The following is a 20,256-nucleotide window of genomic DNA, read 5'->3' as shown; positions in this document are numbered from 1 at the left end:
AAGACTGAGGGTTAAATTAAAAGTCAGTACCTTAAGTAAATGGGTAGGCAAGATTTAGTCATTTTGACATATTTCATTACATGTTAGCAGCTTGCTTTAGTGTCTTCAATATTACTCCATTCCAAGCATAATTCTAATGGGAATATATGGAAGCTGGATGTGCCAAGCTGGAACAGAAGGAATCTACTATATTAGGAGAGGGATCTTGCCACCAGGATGTTTGACTAGCTGCAGGTTACACAGATGGAAGTTGTTAAGAGTATCTCACAGGATCAGTTGGTAACAGATAAATTATTACTGGTCACATAAAGTATGCACTTCAATAAAAGGGAACAGATGTTGCTAGTGGTGTTTGAAATAGCACAATGGAATTCACAGTTTAGCTTTGAGAAAAGCAAAGACTCCATAGCTAGAATAAGAAGACTGAAATAGACATTTATTTTTTTATTTCTCAAAGCAGTTTGAGACTGTGTTCTACCCCTGCCTAACAAGCTTCTATTCCAGACTACCACTGCTTTCCAAACATGTATGTTAAAGAAGCATGGCATTACTGTGGATGAGGGAACATACAATTCAACTGTTATATAGGAGTAGTAGTGGGTTAAAATGATAAGAGAGAACAGCACTCATTGTTTACTTATAAGGGCTTGCATGACTTCCCAGTCTCCTTTTGAAGACATATTACCATGCTAGGTGGGGAGGAGTTGAGTTTGTTTAATGCAGATCTCCTTATAACTATTTGTTTGGATGATGCTCCACTGCTTCCTCTTCTTCACCCTGGAAAGGATAAATAGGATGTTTCTATATAACCCTAATTTCCGTACCCTAACCATACAAGGCCATGTCAAACCCAGAGCTGTTGGACATGCTACACTTAAAGAAATCCCAGTCCCTCAGAGCCACACGCTCCAGGGATCTAAACCTTGTCATCACAATAAACAAAACATGCTGGAGGGATAGGTTCCTGACCCAGAGACTCCCCAGACTCTGGAATAGATTGCCCATACATGTCAAGCAGAGTGCCTCTTTGGTCCTCTTCAAAAGGAACCTTGACGATTGGATGGGAGAAAGGAAATTCACCCCGGGGATCACGTCAGTTGCCCTGCTAGACAGGGGTCCAGGGAAGTAAATAGTGTGGGAAGAAATAGCCAGGGAATTGTTATGGCTAGGCTTGTATAGGCCCTAGGGCTGATGGCCTAGTACCAACCTATGAACCTATGAACCCATGCTGATGGCAATATCAGGTTCATATAGTGGGGTTATAATATTTCATTTTCATAGAAAGTGTCTTTAGCTCATTTTGTTTATCGCATTAGTGTAAAATGCCTATGGAAAAAATATGGAATTCTGATTTTATACTTAAAATGGCTGTGAAAATTCTTGGGTTGCCATTTCCAGAGGTTTTCTTTTCCTATGTTTTTTTTGTTTGAGTTCATTTGTAACTACCAATAGACATTTTCACCAGATTGTGGTAGCCAACTCCAGGAATAATAGTCTTGAAAATACTGGTTCTGAAAACTACTCCGTAGAGACAATGGAATAATCTTAGAAAGAGAAAAAAGTCCAAATCTTCTGCAGTGTAATTAGTCTCTTTTAATGCAGTATTTAGAGTAAGAATTTTGTCAAAGGTCCAATCTATTTGTACCTTACAATAGGTAAGTAACCCATTGAGCAATTTATTTTTATTTATTCTTTATTGATTGGGTTTGTCCCACTAGGGTAGTGGACTTTTTTTCAGGGGAGACTCGACGTGGTATTTATACTACTAGGAGACATTTGACGAGGGCATCAGGGAACTTCCTCCAATCTTTCGCCTTTGAGGCAAGCCATAGGATAGCTGTAGAGATTGGCAAAGGAGGATGGAGATGAAGGAGGATTTTGAGAGATGGACAACAGAAGGTGAATGTGATGTGGAGCATAAGAAGGTAGAAGAGATTATGGAAAATGAAGATGCATGCTGCTCTAGTGTTGTCTCAAGTAAATGTGGATTGTACAAATAGTGTAGACAGGGAGATACCATACTTTAAAACTGTGGAGTTTAATGAAAGAGGTCTGGAAATACAAACATTAATAAAATAATGGCTGGGGAAGAGTCTGAAGATGAAAATCCCATTTGTGGGCTGACATTGTTGAAAGATATTTTTTTCTGAAGAACTAGATAGTGGAAAAGGAGGAGAAATGGCAATGGAAGAGTTAAGAGTGAATATTGAAGAAAAGAGCAGTCACATAATTAAATCATATGCTGCAGTAGTCGCTGAGCAGAAAGAGAAAAGAAACATCAATAAAGGTATGACTTTGAATAATAAACATTTAATTGTTTGTACTGAAGGTAAAATAGATGCCTCTAGATATATATTATGTTTGGGACAATATTGTTCTACCTTTGGGGAAAAGCCAGAAGATACAAGGGCTTTTATACATATGTAGAGTTATTTTATAGGAATATGAAAAATCTGAAAAGTTCATTGCTGCTGTTGATGGAAAAAAAAAGGACTGTGAAACATGGAATAAATTTGTTGTTAAAAGAGCAAATAATTTATTAATACACAAAGTTAAGATTCAATGTAAAGCATCAGATGTGACTGATGATGAACTGAAAAAAAAATGTCATGGATAAATGTAAAAATATATCTGAGGTGATAAAGACTTGATGATAGAAAAACTTTGGAATAGGGACTGGGAATTGCCTGTTTAATTACAAAAAGTGGTGTAATTGTGCATTTACCATGTGTTATTAATGTAAATGAGAAAAAAGGATGCTAAAATTTTGGTGACAACCAAAGATGTGTTTTCAGTGTGGTACAAAGGATCATTTAATAAGGGAATGTAATAAAAGAACATGTGAGGAGGTGAGTCATATTGCAAATAATTGTAAGAAAATATGTAAACTAAATATGGAAGTAATGAACATTGTTGGTTTGAATGTGAACTAATAGAAGAAATATGAATTTAATAGAGAAGGTGGTACAAAATGATAAAGATAATGGTGAAAGAATCTGTGAAGAAGTTATATGGTTAAAGTACAAAATTAATATGATTTTCAGTGTCAAGAAGATGGTGAAGTAGACAAGAGTGAAAAGAAGGAGAATAAGGGTTCGGTAGGTAGCAGAGTTAAGAAAAGAAGAAATTACTAACTAAACTTGCAAAAAAAGGATAGTGTGAAGATTCTATCACTGAATGTTAACACTTTGATAAATGAAAAAGACTATTAATTTTAGAATGGTGTCAAAAGCAAAAATGTGATGTATGCTTGCAGGATATTATATTTTTGATGCAGGAACAAGAAAACAGTTTGAAGTTATAGGGGGTAAAATAAGATGGAGTTTTTGGGAGGATGTTTGTCCTGGATTGGCTATATGATTTAAAAAGAGAACAATTAAAATGTTAGATGTGGTAATAGTGTATCCAGAAAAATGAATGATATACAATATCAAGGAAAGGGATAAAATATTGAGAATAATAGTTAGATTAATTTATATAATTAATATATATGTTTATACGCAAGGAAATAAAAGGGATGAATTGTTTCAGGACCTTAAAAAGTTTGTGCTGTTTAAGTTAAATATTAGTATTGTAGGAGACGTAAACTGTAATCTAAAGAAGAAAACTGGAAGATTAAGAGAGATGTTAAAGCAATGCCTAAAAATAAAATAAAATACAAAAAAAGCACCTACAAACCATAATAATAATTTATAGCACGTTGTTCCTTAATACAGCGGACTTCTTCAGCATGAAAACAGTTGATAACATGTGAACAATTCGTTTGGGACAAAAAGCAATTATAAATATAAAAAGGGGATTTATTCTGATGGTTTAAAAGAAAGAAATGTTAAGATAAAAGAAGTGTATTTTTGGATCATTTGTGTATAATAGAAATAATAAAACAGGATATTTAGAAGAAGGGAAATGGTTTAAAGTTTCAGTGAAGAAGGTTCAAGATACAGAATTATATAAAAATAATATGGTAAAGCTATGGGAGGATCATTCTACCATGATTAATTTTATGAGATTATAGAAACATTTTGGGTGCAATGTAAAATTAAATATAAGAATATTCATTAAAATTAAAAATGAGTCTTGGGAAGAAAAAAAAGAACTATAAAACATTGTTAAAGATTATGAGAGAAAATTGAAAGAAGAAGATGATTTAAGAAAACCAAGATAAAAGAGATGTGTGAAGTGAATTTGTTAAAAATACAGAAGTTAATAATAAATCAAAACTATGCTGTAGATTGAAGAGTTTTTGCCTTTCTTATAAAAAAGTTAAAGGAGAAAATATGAAAATTGATTGGAGAAGATGGAAATAAAAAGTACATATGAAAGAAATTGTGTGGGAAATTAAGGAATATTTTAGAAGAATGTCTGTGGTATATAGTTATGTAAATGCGGAACAGAGATTTTTGGTATATAACACAGGTTAAAAAGAGGAGAATGATAAAACAAGAAAAAATAGAAATAAAAGAACTGGATAATGTTTGAAGGGGGATTAAAAACAATACTATGCCTGGACGAGATAAGATAACATACTTTTATTAAAAAAAAGTGAGGAAAATAAGAGAATTTTGCTGAAAGCATTTAATTTTTGCAGTATTTCATTTTCATTAACAAAAATGCAATAGAAATTAACAGGAAAAAGATCCATTAATGAAGGTTATATATATTTAAGACAAAATATAAAAATTTTAACATATTTGATATTTGTAGACGATGGAGTGATAATTGCAAAAGATAACAGTTGGATTAGAGAAGCAATATGGAGCATAATGTTAAGTATTAAAAAGTAGGATTGAATATAAATAAATAAAATATAGAGGTTTTGGTGATATTTTCAGGAATGCAGGTATTTATTTTTCTTATTCAAAGCTTACATTTGTACGTTTAACATTTGGTAGGGAAGAAATGTAAAGCAACGTGGATTGAGATTTTAAATGAAATAAGCGTTATTATGAGTAGGTGGAGAAGCGCTGATTTATCTTGTAAGGAAAAAAGTTTATTTAATTCATACGTGTCTTCTATGGAAGTTATGAAGTTTGGATGGATGGATAGATGGATGGAAATGATATGAGTTACAAAAAGTGTAAAATTGATAGCATTTGGTAGTCAATAGGCTATACACTGGTGTTTGAATCAAAGGTCTGTTGTGATGCTGATTTTACATTGCAAATTTATGAAAGGAAAACTATATTTTTGTTTGCCAAAAATACTAGTGTTATAGCCAAACAAAGGGCTGTATCTGTGTGTGTGTGTGCAAGATAAATTCAAGATATCAGTAAGAACATTGTTTAACTGTTTAAAAATTATGACAAGACAGTGTAGCATGCTGCTGTTTTGTGATAAAGCAAAATCTGTTTAAATTATGCATATATTTTCACAATATTTCAAAACAGTATCAATTTGAAAACCCATTTGTGTTACATGGCAAGTATCAATGGCAACATTGTGTGCCTTAATGTTTTGTATAAGATGGCACCATTTGTTAACCTGTAGGCTTTTATAAAATGAACGTGGTTATGAAAATATAGGTAATAGTTATAACTAGTTTACCAAAAGAGCATTTAAATCTCATAATGTCTTCTCATTGCCCACCATGTTTTAATGTCATTTTAACTAGTTCCCACTGCTTGAATACACTACCAAAATATGACAGTTTTACATACTGTTTTTGCATGATTAATGTAAACTTGAAAATATGTCATATTTTCATATATATTTGCAAATACTCCTTTAATAACTTTTGCATTGCTCATCCCATGCTAACCATTTCACTGGTGTTCTTAGCAAGTCATGTCAACTTCCAAATGCCATTTTGTTGCCTTAATTTTTAAATTACTAAATTATTGTCCTATACCAGGACTTTAGAAATTAGACTTTGAAAACAGTGATGAGTATACTCATTTCAGGAGTACAGGGAAGTCTTCTGTAAAGATGAGTGTATTCTTACAGGATACACGGGAGCTCTGCTTTCCTGATGACTATACTCTTGTAGGAAGCAACAAGTTAATAAAGTCCCGCAACTCTATTCATTAGGCGCCATGGGATTGGATCTTTCATGGTTAAAAGGCAAGACACAGATTACCATGGAGGAGTCTATTAGAGACTGAGTACAGAGGGAAGGGTGCAGTCTGACCAAATAACTCAATATTTTTAATTAGAAATCTCATAGGTCTCTCAAGTTGAATGATATGTTTAGAAAATTCATTCCAGAAATACTACATTCTGTAGTGGGTCTGATGTGAGATGAGTAAAGAGGAATTAAAACTTCTTTGGATCTAAAAGAGATGCTTTTGGAAATTACATGAGCCAAGTAGAAGGCTTTCAAAATTACTACTGAGACGCGATGGTCCAAAGATAAGTAATCATCAATAGGAGTCCCTAGACCTCTTATGACAGTGTTGGATTGATGGCATATATCAGCTATATGGTATGATGTGCAATTTATTTGTTTACTACTGTAAACTATATTATATTTTTTTATGTTTATTTTGAGACTGTTGACCTTGCAAGTTGTTAACATAGTCAGTAGAAGATCGAATAATAATACCCAAGTTATAGACATCTGCAAACTTAGACAACCACAAGCCAAGCATGTTGGTCTGAATGTCTGAGAAACAGATGCCAAATAGGAGTGGTATCAACAAGCCCTGTTGTACAACACTGGTATTTCATTTTATTTTATTTTTTTTGTTTTAGGAGAGACACCTGCATCTCTAACCACATGAGTTCTGTCAGACAGATAGCTAACCACCACACAATGTATGGAGTTTTATTCACATTTACAAGTCTGTCAATAATATCTGCAACGGGAATAGTGTTAAGGCCTTGGCCAGTGGTGTAGCAGGATAAAACCCTGACTATAACTCAAGTGACCCAAGCTCAATTAGTGTTTCAGGCGCTTGACAGAGCAGGCTGGGAGGATAGGTGTGAGTCCTACTTCCTACTATGTTTTCTGCTGAAGGGGAGGAATGGCATTGACAAGTGTGGGGCAGTACAGGCATGACATGGTCATAGCCATCCAAGCTGGTGATGGTATCCCTTGACAGTCATTTACAGGGTACGTGACATGAGCAGTCATTCAGGTCTTATGGGATTTCAATAAAAAATGTAAATTCCCAGTTAAAGCTTCCACAAGCACAGACATGTTATTACATGCCACCTAGACATGAGGAGCTCTGCACTTAGTCTTCCTCCAGACAGAATTTCAAATTGTCATGTCAGTATTGTAATGCTCCTTTTAGCCCACAAACATTGACCAAGAGTAAACAGTTGTTAATGCTTCTACACCACTGCCTACATCACCACCCAAGGAGTGGTGTCAGAGGTATTCATAAAACTTTGTTTTCATTGCCAGAATGCAAGAGAGATGCAACCTCTCCAGATGGCTGTTACCCAAGGGAATCTGAGGGAAGATAACCCACTCCTAGGTAATGAATAATCTCAAGTCCATTGCGGGCAGCTCTATAACTGGAAGAGCAGACTAGAAAAGGACCTAGAAAAAAAGGCATTGGCCAGGTCCAGATATGCAGTAAGTACTACATAACTGTTGCCTAGGGATTTCACAAACATAGTTAGCTCAACCAGTGCCCTGTGCCTTAATCAGGGACAAACATCACACCCCCTCAGAATTTCACATGAAGAGTAATAAACTGCAAAACAGTACAGTACCCAATCTGAACCCCCTTCCCCCAGCTCTTCAAATGAAGATCACAAAAAAACAAATCCCCTCCTCCTGGCACAGCAACAGGTAGCCAGCTACACAACACACCCTTCCTCCATCCATCCCCAGCCAATCAGGTCCCATCTCTCTGCCCTGGCCCGGACCCTCCTCATTTTAGTAAAAAAAAAAAAAAAAAAAAACTTTGCCTTTAAACTGTAGCAGACTGTTTGGTACAGATGGTAGCAATCAATTGCTACAGTTTATATCCTGCACTGGGCACTATGGCATTCAGGTTTTATTTATAAAAATTTTTTTTTCTCTTTTAAAGTGTAGCAAACTGACTGCTACAAATGTAGCAAGCAGTTGCTACAGTTTATACCCCAAATGGAGGGCTACAGTGCTCAGTTCATCTAAAAAAGATTTATTTTTTACTTAAGCTGTAGTAAACTACTTACTACACTGTACCAAGCAGTTGCTACAGTTTATCTGCACACAGAGCACTACAGTGCTCAGGTTTAAATACAAATATAGAACCTGCTTTTAAAAGCCAGTCTGCATTAAAGAGCAATTGGAAATGGCTGATCACACCATGGACAGTTGCCTCCCTTCTCTCTGCCCTAGCTATGCTACTGAGTGGCTTTTTAAAATAAATTGTCAAAGTAAAAAAGGCAGGACCTGCCTTTGACAAAGCCAGATTGATGATGGTCTAGGTCTGAGATTTTCAATATCAAGAAATAAGTCTATAATTACCAGGTCTGTAGTTGGGGTACCCATGTGTAATGGCATTATAGTGGCTGTTTTGTAAGCTTCAGAAATGCAACCATTGGAGATGCTTAGATTAAAGAAGTTATATATGGCTTCAAACAGGCCACATTTAGTACTGATAATCAGACAACTAGGAATGGTATCAGGGACAATAGATTAGGTGTTCTTGCCTTTTGTGGGGGCTGAGAGGACTTGTTCTATAGTAATTTTATGGTTTGACTGGGACTGTGGAATTGGTGAAGCAGCTACAATTGTGGTGGGTGGAGTAAAAATTGTACTAAATTTGTCAGATTGGACAGTGATATTGTGGACTAGCTGGGTGTTAGTTCTTAATTTCCTGATATAGTTAAAGAATTATTTTTTTTTTATTTCAATGACTATTTTAAGTTCATGTTCAGTTTTTGAGTTTCCTAATGATGGCCATGTGCTCTTTATTAGTTTGTGTTAAGGTGGATAGAATGAGATTTCTTAAAATCATTAAGTAAATTCTTTCTCTTGCTGTATAATTTATTTATATGGGCATGTCACCATTGGGTCTTGTTTTTAAAATGTTCATTATACTCGATGCAGATATGGACTGCCTTATCAATGCAACTATTTAGGAGGAAGCAGAGGTCTGAGGAATAGACAGCTGCTATAGCCATGGGGTCCATTAGAAGAAATGGTTCATAATGGTCACTAAGTATGATGTCCAGGACACCACTAAGGAACCTAGCAGAATTTTTGAAGGGCACTGTATGTTTACATGGCTTGCTCAAAGTCATACAGTAGGCCAAAGAAGCTGAAGGAATCAAAACCAAGACTCCAGGAAGCTGTTTGTTAAAAAATTCACAGCCTTATTCTTCTGAGCTAACAACTATATTATTGGTCTGTTATCACTTGGATAGTTAATGGGTCAAAATTCTGCTGTAGATTCCTCCAGTTTTACATGAAAGTTTCAGCCCATTGTTTACAACTGTTGTATTGAAATAAGTTCCTCTGTAATATTCTGTACTGCCCCTTCTTCATTTATGTTGCCAATGTTTTATTTTCATTGTGTTAAATGTTTGTTGAGCTTTTCTTCATGAGACCCCACTGAAAATGAGCTCTACTCAGCTCAACATTTCCAGTAAACAAATATTCAGAAATCAAAGCAGATAAAAGCCTCAAACTAGCATGATCATATTTGTTGTTTATTTACTTGTGTTTGTATTCTGCTGCACTAGTTTGCAGCTTGCAGTGATATTTTTTTTGGAAATTACTTTGGTTAATTTTTGTGCAATTTTTAGTTTGGCTTTAACAATTTGTTTGCATGTTTTTCTGTCCACAGTTGTTTTACCATCTGCAACGTGAGAGAGTATTCTTGGAGCCTCGGGCAAGATTTTATGCTGCAGAAATTGCCAGTGCCTTGGGTTACCTCCATTCCCTCCACATTGTTTACAGGTAAGTTAAAAAATTAAGAAGTATGTTGCACCTTATGTAGTATTCGTTTTTTTCTTAATTTACAAAGTAGTTAGCATTGTCCTTGAGAAGATGTATACCTGTTTTCAATGAAAGCTGAGGGAAGCAGCATGTGCCATATATCAAATAAGTAAAGAGAAAACTTGACAGTTAGAGGCATTCATGCTGTTATCCTTGGAGCGTGACAGTTCACTGCACCAAGACTGTTGTGAAAGAAGATTCAGTGAATCTGTTTTACTTAATGTAGTCAGTATACTTCCCACCCACTACAGAAAGATAATCAGCCCTGAGTAATGCAACTCTGACCAAGATTCATAGAGCAGCTTTTCAAAGCTAAAGTGCGCTAGCCTATTTATAGCATTTACAGTGTTTTCTGAGTGTTTTTCTGCTGTTTCCTGAAAAAAACAAAAAAAGTCTCTTCCCGCCTTTGCTGAACTAGACTAGTCCAGATTTCAGGCTTTGCTGAATTCTGGACTGTGGCATAGTTTCCTGAGTTGCCCATATCCTTACTTGGATGGGAGAAAGCTTCTCTGTTCACCAGTGAGAGTGGGGAGCTTTGAGCAGCCTATCTGTCCCTGGAGGTGTGGTCTCAGCCCTGAAACTAGTAGCTTATTAGCCATTTTGGGTCAATTCCTAACTCATTCAGTTTCCCTGCTTTAAAACCCGCATTTGCGCAATTTTGAGCATAGTGCAGCATGGGGCAGCGCCGCTTAAACAGGTTTAAGCTATTCCCGGCTCCACAAAGTCTGCTCTTCACTTTTTCCCTTAGAACTGCTCTAAATCTCAAAATAAGTACTCTATTTTCATTCTAAAGCCCTGCACTTGCTCGTATAAGTAATCTTACTGGTAAACACTAATAAACTTAAGCACTACATCCTCTTATACTCCTTTTAAGGACTTGCTCCCTATTGGTCCTTTCTGATCAGTCAATAAGTAGTTCCATATACTATTCAGGCATGTCCAAAGGTCAGTTTCAGGTTTACTCCCCGGTCCAGCTGATGAATCTGGGAATCTTGAGGCAATGTTACAACTTCCTTATGTACACAGACCACCCTCTCCGCCTCCCAACAAGCTCAAATATATGTGAGAGATGCAACTGTATAGCCAAACTGGAGGCTGAGCTCTCTCAACCCAGTACTGGCACAGCCAGTCAGAAGGAAATGGTAACCACACACACCACAAATCCAGTCTCACATAGACCTATCGCATCAGCAAACCAAACACATAAACACACAAAAACATACTCGGAGGCTCTAAACAAAAATCTGCCTAAGCAGCAGAGACCTCCAAAGCAGACATCCAAGCAACCCCTACCACGCAACAATACCCATGTAGCACATAGCTCACAAAGTCAGTGTGCCACACAGTCACAGCCCTTAAGGCTAAACACACCTAATACACTTGTAATAGGTGACTCTATTGTCAGACACACTAATGTCCCACTCACCAGATTGAACAAGGAGAAGGTCACTGTAAGCTGTCTGTCAGGTGCCAGGATACGCCACATAACACATGCACTCAGGTCACTCCAAAGCAAGTCCAAATATGGCTCCGTCATTGTTCATGCTGGTGTGAATGACCTGAGACATACCTCCCTGGACTACATGAAAAGATACATAGAGGAGCTCTCTGATCATGTAGCCCAGGCCAGTATGACCCTGACCTTGAGTAGCATCTTGCCCTCACCAAAAATGATGCCACAGTATAAAGACAAAATGATCAATTTTAACAATTGGCTAAAGTACTGGTGTCATTCAAAGGGGATCCAGTGTCTGTCAGCCTGGGATGACATGCTTGACAAGCCACGTTGCTTCGCTAGGGACGGCTTGCACCTGTCACCCCTGCGTTTTCGAATACTGGCAAAGGCTCTTTCCTCCCCCATAGTGCCTTTTTTAGGCAAGGCTCAAAAGACAAACCCACCTCCATAGACCACACAAAGAAAAAATAACTAAGGGTAATACTGCTCAATGCCAGAAGTCTAAACCTCAAGATGCACGCACTCGAGACTCTCCTCAGTATGGAGAATATCGATATCTGTGCAGTAACAGAAACCTGGTTCAAGGCTCCCGAAAGCACCCCAGCACTACCAGGTTATACTTCATACCATGCTTTTCGGCCCCAAAACTCGGACCACACCACAAAAGGAGGGGGAATATCCATATTCATCAAAGATACCCACACCTCCAGGTTAGTGGCAACACACGAAGCTTTGGAAACCATCCAGGTGCAACTAACCATAGGCAAAACTGCTCTACAAATTGTAGCATGCTACAGGCCACCCTCTCAAACTCATGCTACAGGCCACCCTCTCAAACTCAGGAACCCCACACAGCCTTCCTGAAGACACTGGAGGGTATAAATGTATCTCCAAACACCATCATATTGGGTGACTTCAACTACCCGAATATAGACTGGGAACATTATTCAAGCCCTAACTTTCTAGCCCAACGGTTCCTGGAGTTCATAAATTCAAATGCCATGGAACAGCTAGTCACTGTTCCCATGATAGGAGAAAATATACTAGATCTCATTATCACAAACATGGGGACAAAATGCTCCACACCGGAAGTATATCCCTCATTGGTGAGATCTGATCATAAACTAATCTCACTGGAAATCCACATCCCGCCCCCACCCCAAACAAAAAAGACCACAGTGAAGAACTTCTCTAAAGCAAACTTCACGCTACTCAAGACTGGTGTGATATCCTTCAAGGCCCCTGAGCCAGTGGAAACCACAACCCAAGCTGCGGAAGCCCTTACAAATGCCTTCTATGAACACCTCCAGGACTGCATGGATCAGGCAATCCCAAATAAAACCAAGACTCTTTCCACAAAGGTCAAACGTCCAGTCTGGTGGACCCCAGCCATTAACAAACTTTACAATAAGAGGAGAAAGCTATTACATGATAGAACAAAATCCATAAAAGGGAAGTCACCCTGATCATTATTAGTAAAAAATACGAGCACTCATAAAATCAACTAAGGCCAATTTTGAGAGAAAAATTGCCATGGATTCAAAGGACAATCATAAGGCCTTTTTCAGCTATGTTAGGAACCTGGGTGGAAACTCCCAGATATGCTCAGAATTAGTCCAAAATGATACAAAAATCACTGAACCCACAGACATTGCCAACATACTGGCAGACAGGTTCAGTGCAAACTTCACCCCTCTTCCCCTAAAGGAGAGATAACTATCCCAGTGGAGTGTAGCCTCCCAGACATCTCAAATGCGCAGGTGAAATCTGCTCTCTAAAGCTAAAAACACAGCATCAATGGGACCGGATGGTGTCCCGGCTGTGTGCTACACGAGCTAAATGAGGAATTAAACCCGCACATAAGGCAGCTGTTTAATCTCAGCGTTACCACAGGATATGTGCCCAAGGAGTGGCGTACGGCAACTGTGGTCCCACTCCACAAAGGCGGTGCCTCTACGGACCCTGGTAATTACCGCCCCATAAGCTTAACAAGTCTAGTCTGCAAAGCTATGGAGAGGATCATAATGGAGCTCATAAACAAAGATATAGGGGACTTGCAGACATTGGACCCGACCCAGTTTGGCTTCGTCAAAGGAAGATCATGCCTTTTGAACTTGGTCAACTTCTTCGAAACAGTCACCAAGGCCATTGATGAGGGAAAGGCAGTCCATACAGCCTACCTTGACCTTGCAAAGGCTTTCGACACAATACCCCACTCAGGTATTGTAGAAAAACTTACCAGCTTAAATGTAAACCCATATGTCACAAGATGAGTTGCAAACTGGCTTAAGGACAGAACCCACAGGGTTAGAGTTGCTGGCGCTATGTCAGACTCCAAGCCGGTGACAAGTGGTGTCCCAAGGGCTCGGTCCTTGGCCCCCTATTGTTCGGCATCTACTTCTCAGAAGTACAGGCCAACATGGGAGGACTTTGGCTGACAAAGTTTGCAGATGACTGCAAACTGGGCGCCATAGTGGAAAGTGCATCGGACACGGATATCCTTCAGAAGGGACTCACTGAAACAGATAGCTGGTGCCAGAGCCATGGCCTGAAGTTAAATGCCAAAAAATGTATAGTCATACCCTTCGGGAAAAACAAGGTAACCCCAAGCTACCATATAGGTGGCAATCCACTAAGCACAGAAGAGATTCAGGGACCTGGGGACCCAGGTTGACAGTGGCCTTTCTTTTGACACTCACGTTGCTAAAGTGGTTAGAAAGACCTTCTACATTGCCCACCTGATCATGAAGGGATTCACATCCAGATCTAGTGAGGTCATTGTTCCCCTGTACTCTTCACTTATCAGACCAATGATCGAGTACAATGCCCCATTCGGGATGTATCTCACCCAACATCTGCAGCAATTGGAGAGACCCCAAAAGTTCCTCACCAAAAGGATAAAGGGACTCCAAAATCTGTCATATGCTGCCAGATTGAAGAAACTCCAGCTCTATTCAGTTGCATACCGTCTGCTCAGAGGTGACATGTGCCTGACATACAAGGCCATGTCCAACCCGGAATTAATGGACATGCTCAACCTCAAAAAATCCAAATCCACCAAAACCACCAGAGCAAGCGACTTAAACCTTAGCACGGATATAAATAGGACGTGCTGGAGGGATAGATTTATCACTCAGAGACTCCCTATGCTGTGGAATAAAATCCTGGTCCATGTGAGGCAGAGCACCTCGCTGGCTCTGTTCAAGAGAAATCTTGACCTGTGGATGGGAGATCGTAGGTTTACCCCGGGAATCATCTCTGTGTCACTGCTGGAGAGAGGCACAACAAACTAATGGGCACAGTATTTTTTCATATAAGGGGTGGCGTAAGCCACAAAAATTTGGGCTAGGCTTATAAATGCCTTAGGGCAGATAGCCTAGTATAAACCTATGAACCTATGAACCTATGCCAGGAACCAGGAAGGCAACTCCCAGATATGCTCCGAGTTAGTGCAAAATGACAAAAAATACACCGAACCCACAGACATTGCCAACATCCTGGCAGAAAGGTTCAGTGCAAACTTCTACCCCCCTTCCCCACCAAAAGAGCAAATGTCTATTCCAACAGAGTGTAGCCTCCTTGAGATCACAGATGCACATGTGAGAGCTGCCCTCTCCAAAGCAAAAAACACAGCATCAATGGGACCAGATGGTGTCCCAGGCTGCGTCTTACACGAGCTCCAAGAAGAACTAAACCCTCACATAAAGTCAGTGTTCAATCTCAGCCTTACTACAGGATATATACCAAGGAATGGCATACAGCAACAGTGGTCCCGCTCCACAAAGGTGGTGCCACAACGGACCCTGGAAACTATCGCCCTATAAGCCTGACTAGCGTGGTCTGCCAGGCTATGGAGTGTATCATCATGGAAATCATAAACAAAGACATTGGGAACCTCCAGACACTGGATCCCACCCAATTTGGCTTTGTTAAGGGCAGATCTTGCTTCTTGAACCTGGTCGACTTCTTTGAAACAGTTACCAAGGCCATAGATGAAGGGAAGGTAGTCCACACAGCCTACCTGGACCTCGCAAAAGCCTTCGACACAATACCCCACTCGGGCATCATAAATAAGCTCACCAGCTTAAATATCAACCCCTGTGTCACAAGATGTGTTGCAAACTGGCACAGGGATAGAACCCACATGGTCAGAATTGCAGATGCCATGTCAGACTCCAAACCAGTTACAAGTGGCATCCCACAAGGCTCAGTCCTGGGACCTGTCTTGTTCGGTATATATTTCTCCGAGGTACAGGCTAACACGGGTGGACTATGGCTGACCAAGTTCGCAGATGACTGCAAACTGGGTGCCATAATCGACTCTCCGGCTGACACGAGCATCCTCCAAAACGGTCTCACAGAGACGGATAACTGGTGTCAGAGCCATGGCCTAAAGCTAAATGCCAAAAAGTGCATAGTCATCCCCTTTGGAAAAAACAAAGTGCCCACAAATTACCACATAGGTGGTAATCCATTAAGTACGGAAGAAGTAATTAGGGACTTGGGGACCCAAGTAGATAGTAATCTCTCCTTTGACAATCACATTGCTAAAGTGGTTAGAAAGACCTTCTGTATAGCCCACCTTATCATGAAAGGGCTCACATCTAGATCAAGAGAGGTCATTGTGCCCCTCTACTCATCACTTATCAGGCCCATAATTGAATACAATGCCCCATTTGGGATGTACCTTACCTGACACCTGCAGCAACTGGAAAGACCCCAAAAGTACCTCACCAAGAGGATCAAGGGACTCAAACAGATGCCCTATGCAGTTCGGCTAAAGAAACTCCAGCTCTACTCAGTTGCGTACCGCCTACTCAGAGGCGATATATGTCTTGACGTATAAAGCCATGTCCAGCCCAGAATTAATGGACATGCTCCACCTCAGGAAATCCAAGTCCCTTAGAGCTACACGCTCCAGGGACTTGAACCTCAGCACAGAAATAAATAGGACATGCTGGAGGGACAGATTCATATCCCAGAGGCTCCCCTCACTCTGGAACAAAATCCCAATCCATGTTAGGCAGAGCCCGTCACTGACCCTCTTCAAGAGAAATCTTGACGAGTGGATGGGAGATCATAAGTTTACCCCTGGGATCTCTTCTGTGACCCTGCTAGACAGAGGTACAGTAAACTAACCTTAATAGGGCTACCTTCTGTGACCTACTATACAGAAGCACAGTCAACTAATCTAAAAGGGTGGCAAAAGCCAAACACACTCTGGCTAGGCTTATAAATGCCCTAGGGCAGATAGCCTAATATCACCCTATGAACCTATCAACCAATCAACCTATGAACAGAAAGTATTGTATAGGCAGACTACACATTAGTCCTAAATAAAAAATCAATACCTACATCAGTCCTAAATAAAAATCAGTAACTAAGTAGAGATATATAGTATGAGTACGGATATAGATGGGCTTTAGGAAACTGAATGAGGTGGTGGGGGAAACTTCATAAATGAAGCCAATCAATATAGGTGAGAGTTTATAATGGAGAATATGAGAACATTCTCATGCTACATTGTGAGAAACATGTAAGAACAGAAAAGAGTTGCACAGTAGGTAGTGTGAGCTTTCAGTTGTAGTGGCAAGTTACTAATGTGTGCTCCTAAGGAAACACATATGACAGCTGTCAAAGATCTGTGAACAGGTGTCCCTTACTGAAGGGGTATAGTAAGCAGAGGAACCCACTGAAGGTATATCAGGGTAGGAGAAGGTATGGTATTTATATTTTTGTCAAGTAAGGCGCCCATTTTATATATAAAGATAGAGAGAGTGAAAGAAAGAGGGAGATGGTGAAAGGAATGGAGGATGAGGGTACCCAGCAATGGCACTTATACACACATTGAAGAATACAGATAAACAGGGTAGATATGGACACACAAGGGGAGACATGAAAGGCATATAAATAAACATGCAGATCAGCATATCCGGTTTATCTAAAATACAGAATATATAAACACAAATGCTTTAACACAGCTAATCTAAATACACTTCATCTATCCCAGTATAATGCAAAAATATATATATATATATAAAAATCAGAAACAAATGTCCCCATGCCACCCCTAATTTATATATATGTGCATCACAAGCTTGCACAATCCAGCTCACTGTTATACCTGCAGTATTACATAGAAATCTATAAGAAGATTCACACCAATGATCAAAAAATCACAAACTTTCCTTAGTATCAGAGTTATAACTGGTAAAATGTACTGAAGAATAATATCAGATCAGCTGTGATTAGATGAAGTGTTAGTTTGGCCACTTGAATGACACCTGTGTAAACAAATGGCAAGAAACAGGATGGGGTATAGGCAGCCTGCCAGCTGCCAACAAGCTCAGGGGGACTTTGCTGGGATCCAGTAGTTAGTAGCCATGCCCACCTCTGGTGGCCTTATACGCAAAGCAGAAGGAACTTTGGCAGGCATCTCCACAAATGTATAGCAAAAACAAGATGGTAGTTTGACATTCATAACCTTCACTGAAATCTGAATCATGTGCAGCATACCTTAGCACCCCTCAGCTGTGTGACAGTTTAAATTCTGTAGATGCACATCTTGTATGTACAGGTGGGCATGAATGACATGCCTTTAACATGCAGTAGAATATATTTACACCTTATGCTTCTGGTGCACTGTGAAACATATCAACATAGACAAAGGAGGACTCTATCCTTATTAGCACACATATGGCACAAACAAGTACATGTTAAGGATTTTTATAGCTGAACCACCATTTTGGATGACGAGCAGCAGACCTACTTGAGCAGCTTAAATCACTTTTTCAGCAACACATAAGCGGTGATTTCATAGGCCAGAGCCCACAGAAGGTACACAATTGTTAATACTGTGATAAGGGATTCATTAGCAGTGTCTCTCTCACACACAAATGTGAAGATCTCCATGTTAATTGTCTCCTATATTAGTAAGGTAGTGTTAGGTTAACCATAGGTTTATACGTTCATATGTATACTAGCCTACCAACCACCAGGGCCTTTATAAGCCTAGCCGTGCAATCCAACCCAATTGTGTCCCTATGCATCATGAGCATTTATTAGAAGGAGGTATGTTAGTTAAGAATTTTCTAGAGATTATTTGGGGAGTATGTTAGTTTGGGCATTATTGTTTGCCCCTGTCTATCATAGACATGGGGGTCACACCTTGAATGAATTTCTGATTTCCCATCCATTGGTCAAGGTTACACTTAAATAGGGTTAGGAATGGACTGTTCTTCACATGGATGGGGAGCCTGTTCCAGAGGATCTGTTTCTCCAACATGTCTTATTTGTATGGCAAATCCAATGGAACCAACAGCAATTAGCTGCACAGTTAATGATACAACAAACCACAAAAAATAAACTGTGCAGAAACACGTCTGGAGCAAATAAAACTGTTCACCCTTCTTGTAAAATCTTTATTATATCGTAAGCGCTTTCACACTCTAGGTGCTTCATCAGACAACAAACTGTAATGGTTCACTTATTAAATACCCTATTAAAATTCAAAAGAACCAATCACATTATAGAAACAATAATTCACATTATGTCACTTCCTAATTAACTAATTTAACTTGTTAAAAAATATATATTTATGTCACAAACAAAATTTAAATCCTTGGATCTAGTGGTTCTGATGCTGCTCATTTTGCAGCTCTACAAGAGGTCCGTCAGAGCAAGATCTGAGGATGCCTTGTATGCCAAACATAGCTACAAAGAGTTGGCAGGCTGTGGTATTTGCATATTGTAGTACCCCCCAGACATGTCTAGCAGTGGTGCTGGGATTTCAGCAGGCTGAGGTCATGATCTGCTATGTTTCTGGTTTTCACATGGAAGATGTTTTGTTACTGTCTGACGATGATTTTGTGCATTCTGTACAAGCATCATCAACCAGAGCTCTAGGGAGTAACCTTCATCACCTGTAACATAGAAATGACATAGTTGGGGAGAGATATGGGGTGAGATACAAAACATGCTGGATGAATAGGTTCCTGACCCAGAGACTCCCCAGACTCTGGAATAGATTGCCCATATATTTCAAGCAAAGTGCCTCTTTGGCCCTGTTCAAAAGGAACCATGACGATTGGATGGGAGAAAGGAAATTCACTCTGGGGATCATGTCAGTCACCCTGCTAGACAGGGATCCAGGGAAGTAAATAGTGTGGGAAGAAATAGCCAGGGAATTGTTATGGCTAGGCTTGTATAGGCCCTAGGGCTGATAGCCTAGTACCAACCTATGAACCTATGCATGTGGCTGTGAATATCTATATGCAGTGGTGTGTCTGCACATACCTACTAAATGACCCTATGGAATTTTGCCATGCAGGAATCAGCAAAACTGATTGCTTTTATGCCATATGTGAGAATCATGACCACTATAAGGTGCTGTGCAGATGGGGATTATTAGCCTATGTGAGTGGTACTTTACCAGGCATTGATGAAATGGTAGCTCTTCCCAATGATGTAAGGTATCCATGGACTCCACATAGGGGACATTTCTAAGAGATAGATATTTACATGCATATACTTCTTCCAGGTACTGCAGCTCAATGGTTTCTATTACTCTAACAGCAACAGGTTTTTCTTTCAATAGACAAAGACAAAACACTGTATAATTTTTATAGTAGCAGTAATTTAATATTTTTGAACACATTTAGTACTTTTCAGCAATTTGAAGCCTCAAGTTCCATGGAGCAGACAATATAATTGGTGATCTACTATACCGAATCAAGAAATGTTTAAAACATAACTAAAACCTAATACATTAGCATGTTTATGGTGTATGTGTGGGGCGCGGGGCATGCTAGACGAGAATAATTATAGACTGCCCAGTCTGACATGCATTCTGTGTAAATTCATGGACAGAGTCACAATGGAGCTTATTCAAAATGACACAAAAGACCTACTTCTCTTAGAC

General features: G+C 39.3%; 1 protein-coding gene across 1 annotated transcript in view; it reads left to right on the top strand.

Moving 5' to 3' along the window:
* The window catches only part of LOC122792320 (serine/threonine-protein kinase Sgk1-like), a 111,076-nt gene that overhangs the window by 54,088 nt on the left and 36,732 nt on the right, over positions 1 to 20,256 (top strand). The window contains exon 8 of the mRNA XM_044060113.1: positions 9,729 to 9,841. Coding sequence (XP_043916048.1) covers positions 9,729 to 9,841 — 113 coding nt within the window. The remainder of the gene's footprint in view (positions 1 to 9,728; positions 9,842 to 20,256) is intronic.

Source organism: Protopterus annectens, chromosome 1.part2 (genome assembly GCF_019279795.1).
Source record: "Protopterus annectens isolate FY-2018-M chromosome 1.part2, PAN1.0, whole genome shotgun sequence".
NCBI lineage: Eukaryota > Metazoa > Chordata > Ceratodontiformes > Protopteridae > Protopterus > Protopterus annectens.
This window is presented reverse-complemented; position numbering and strand designations above follow the sequence as displayed.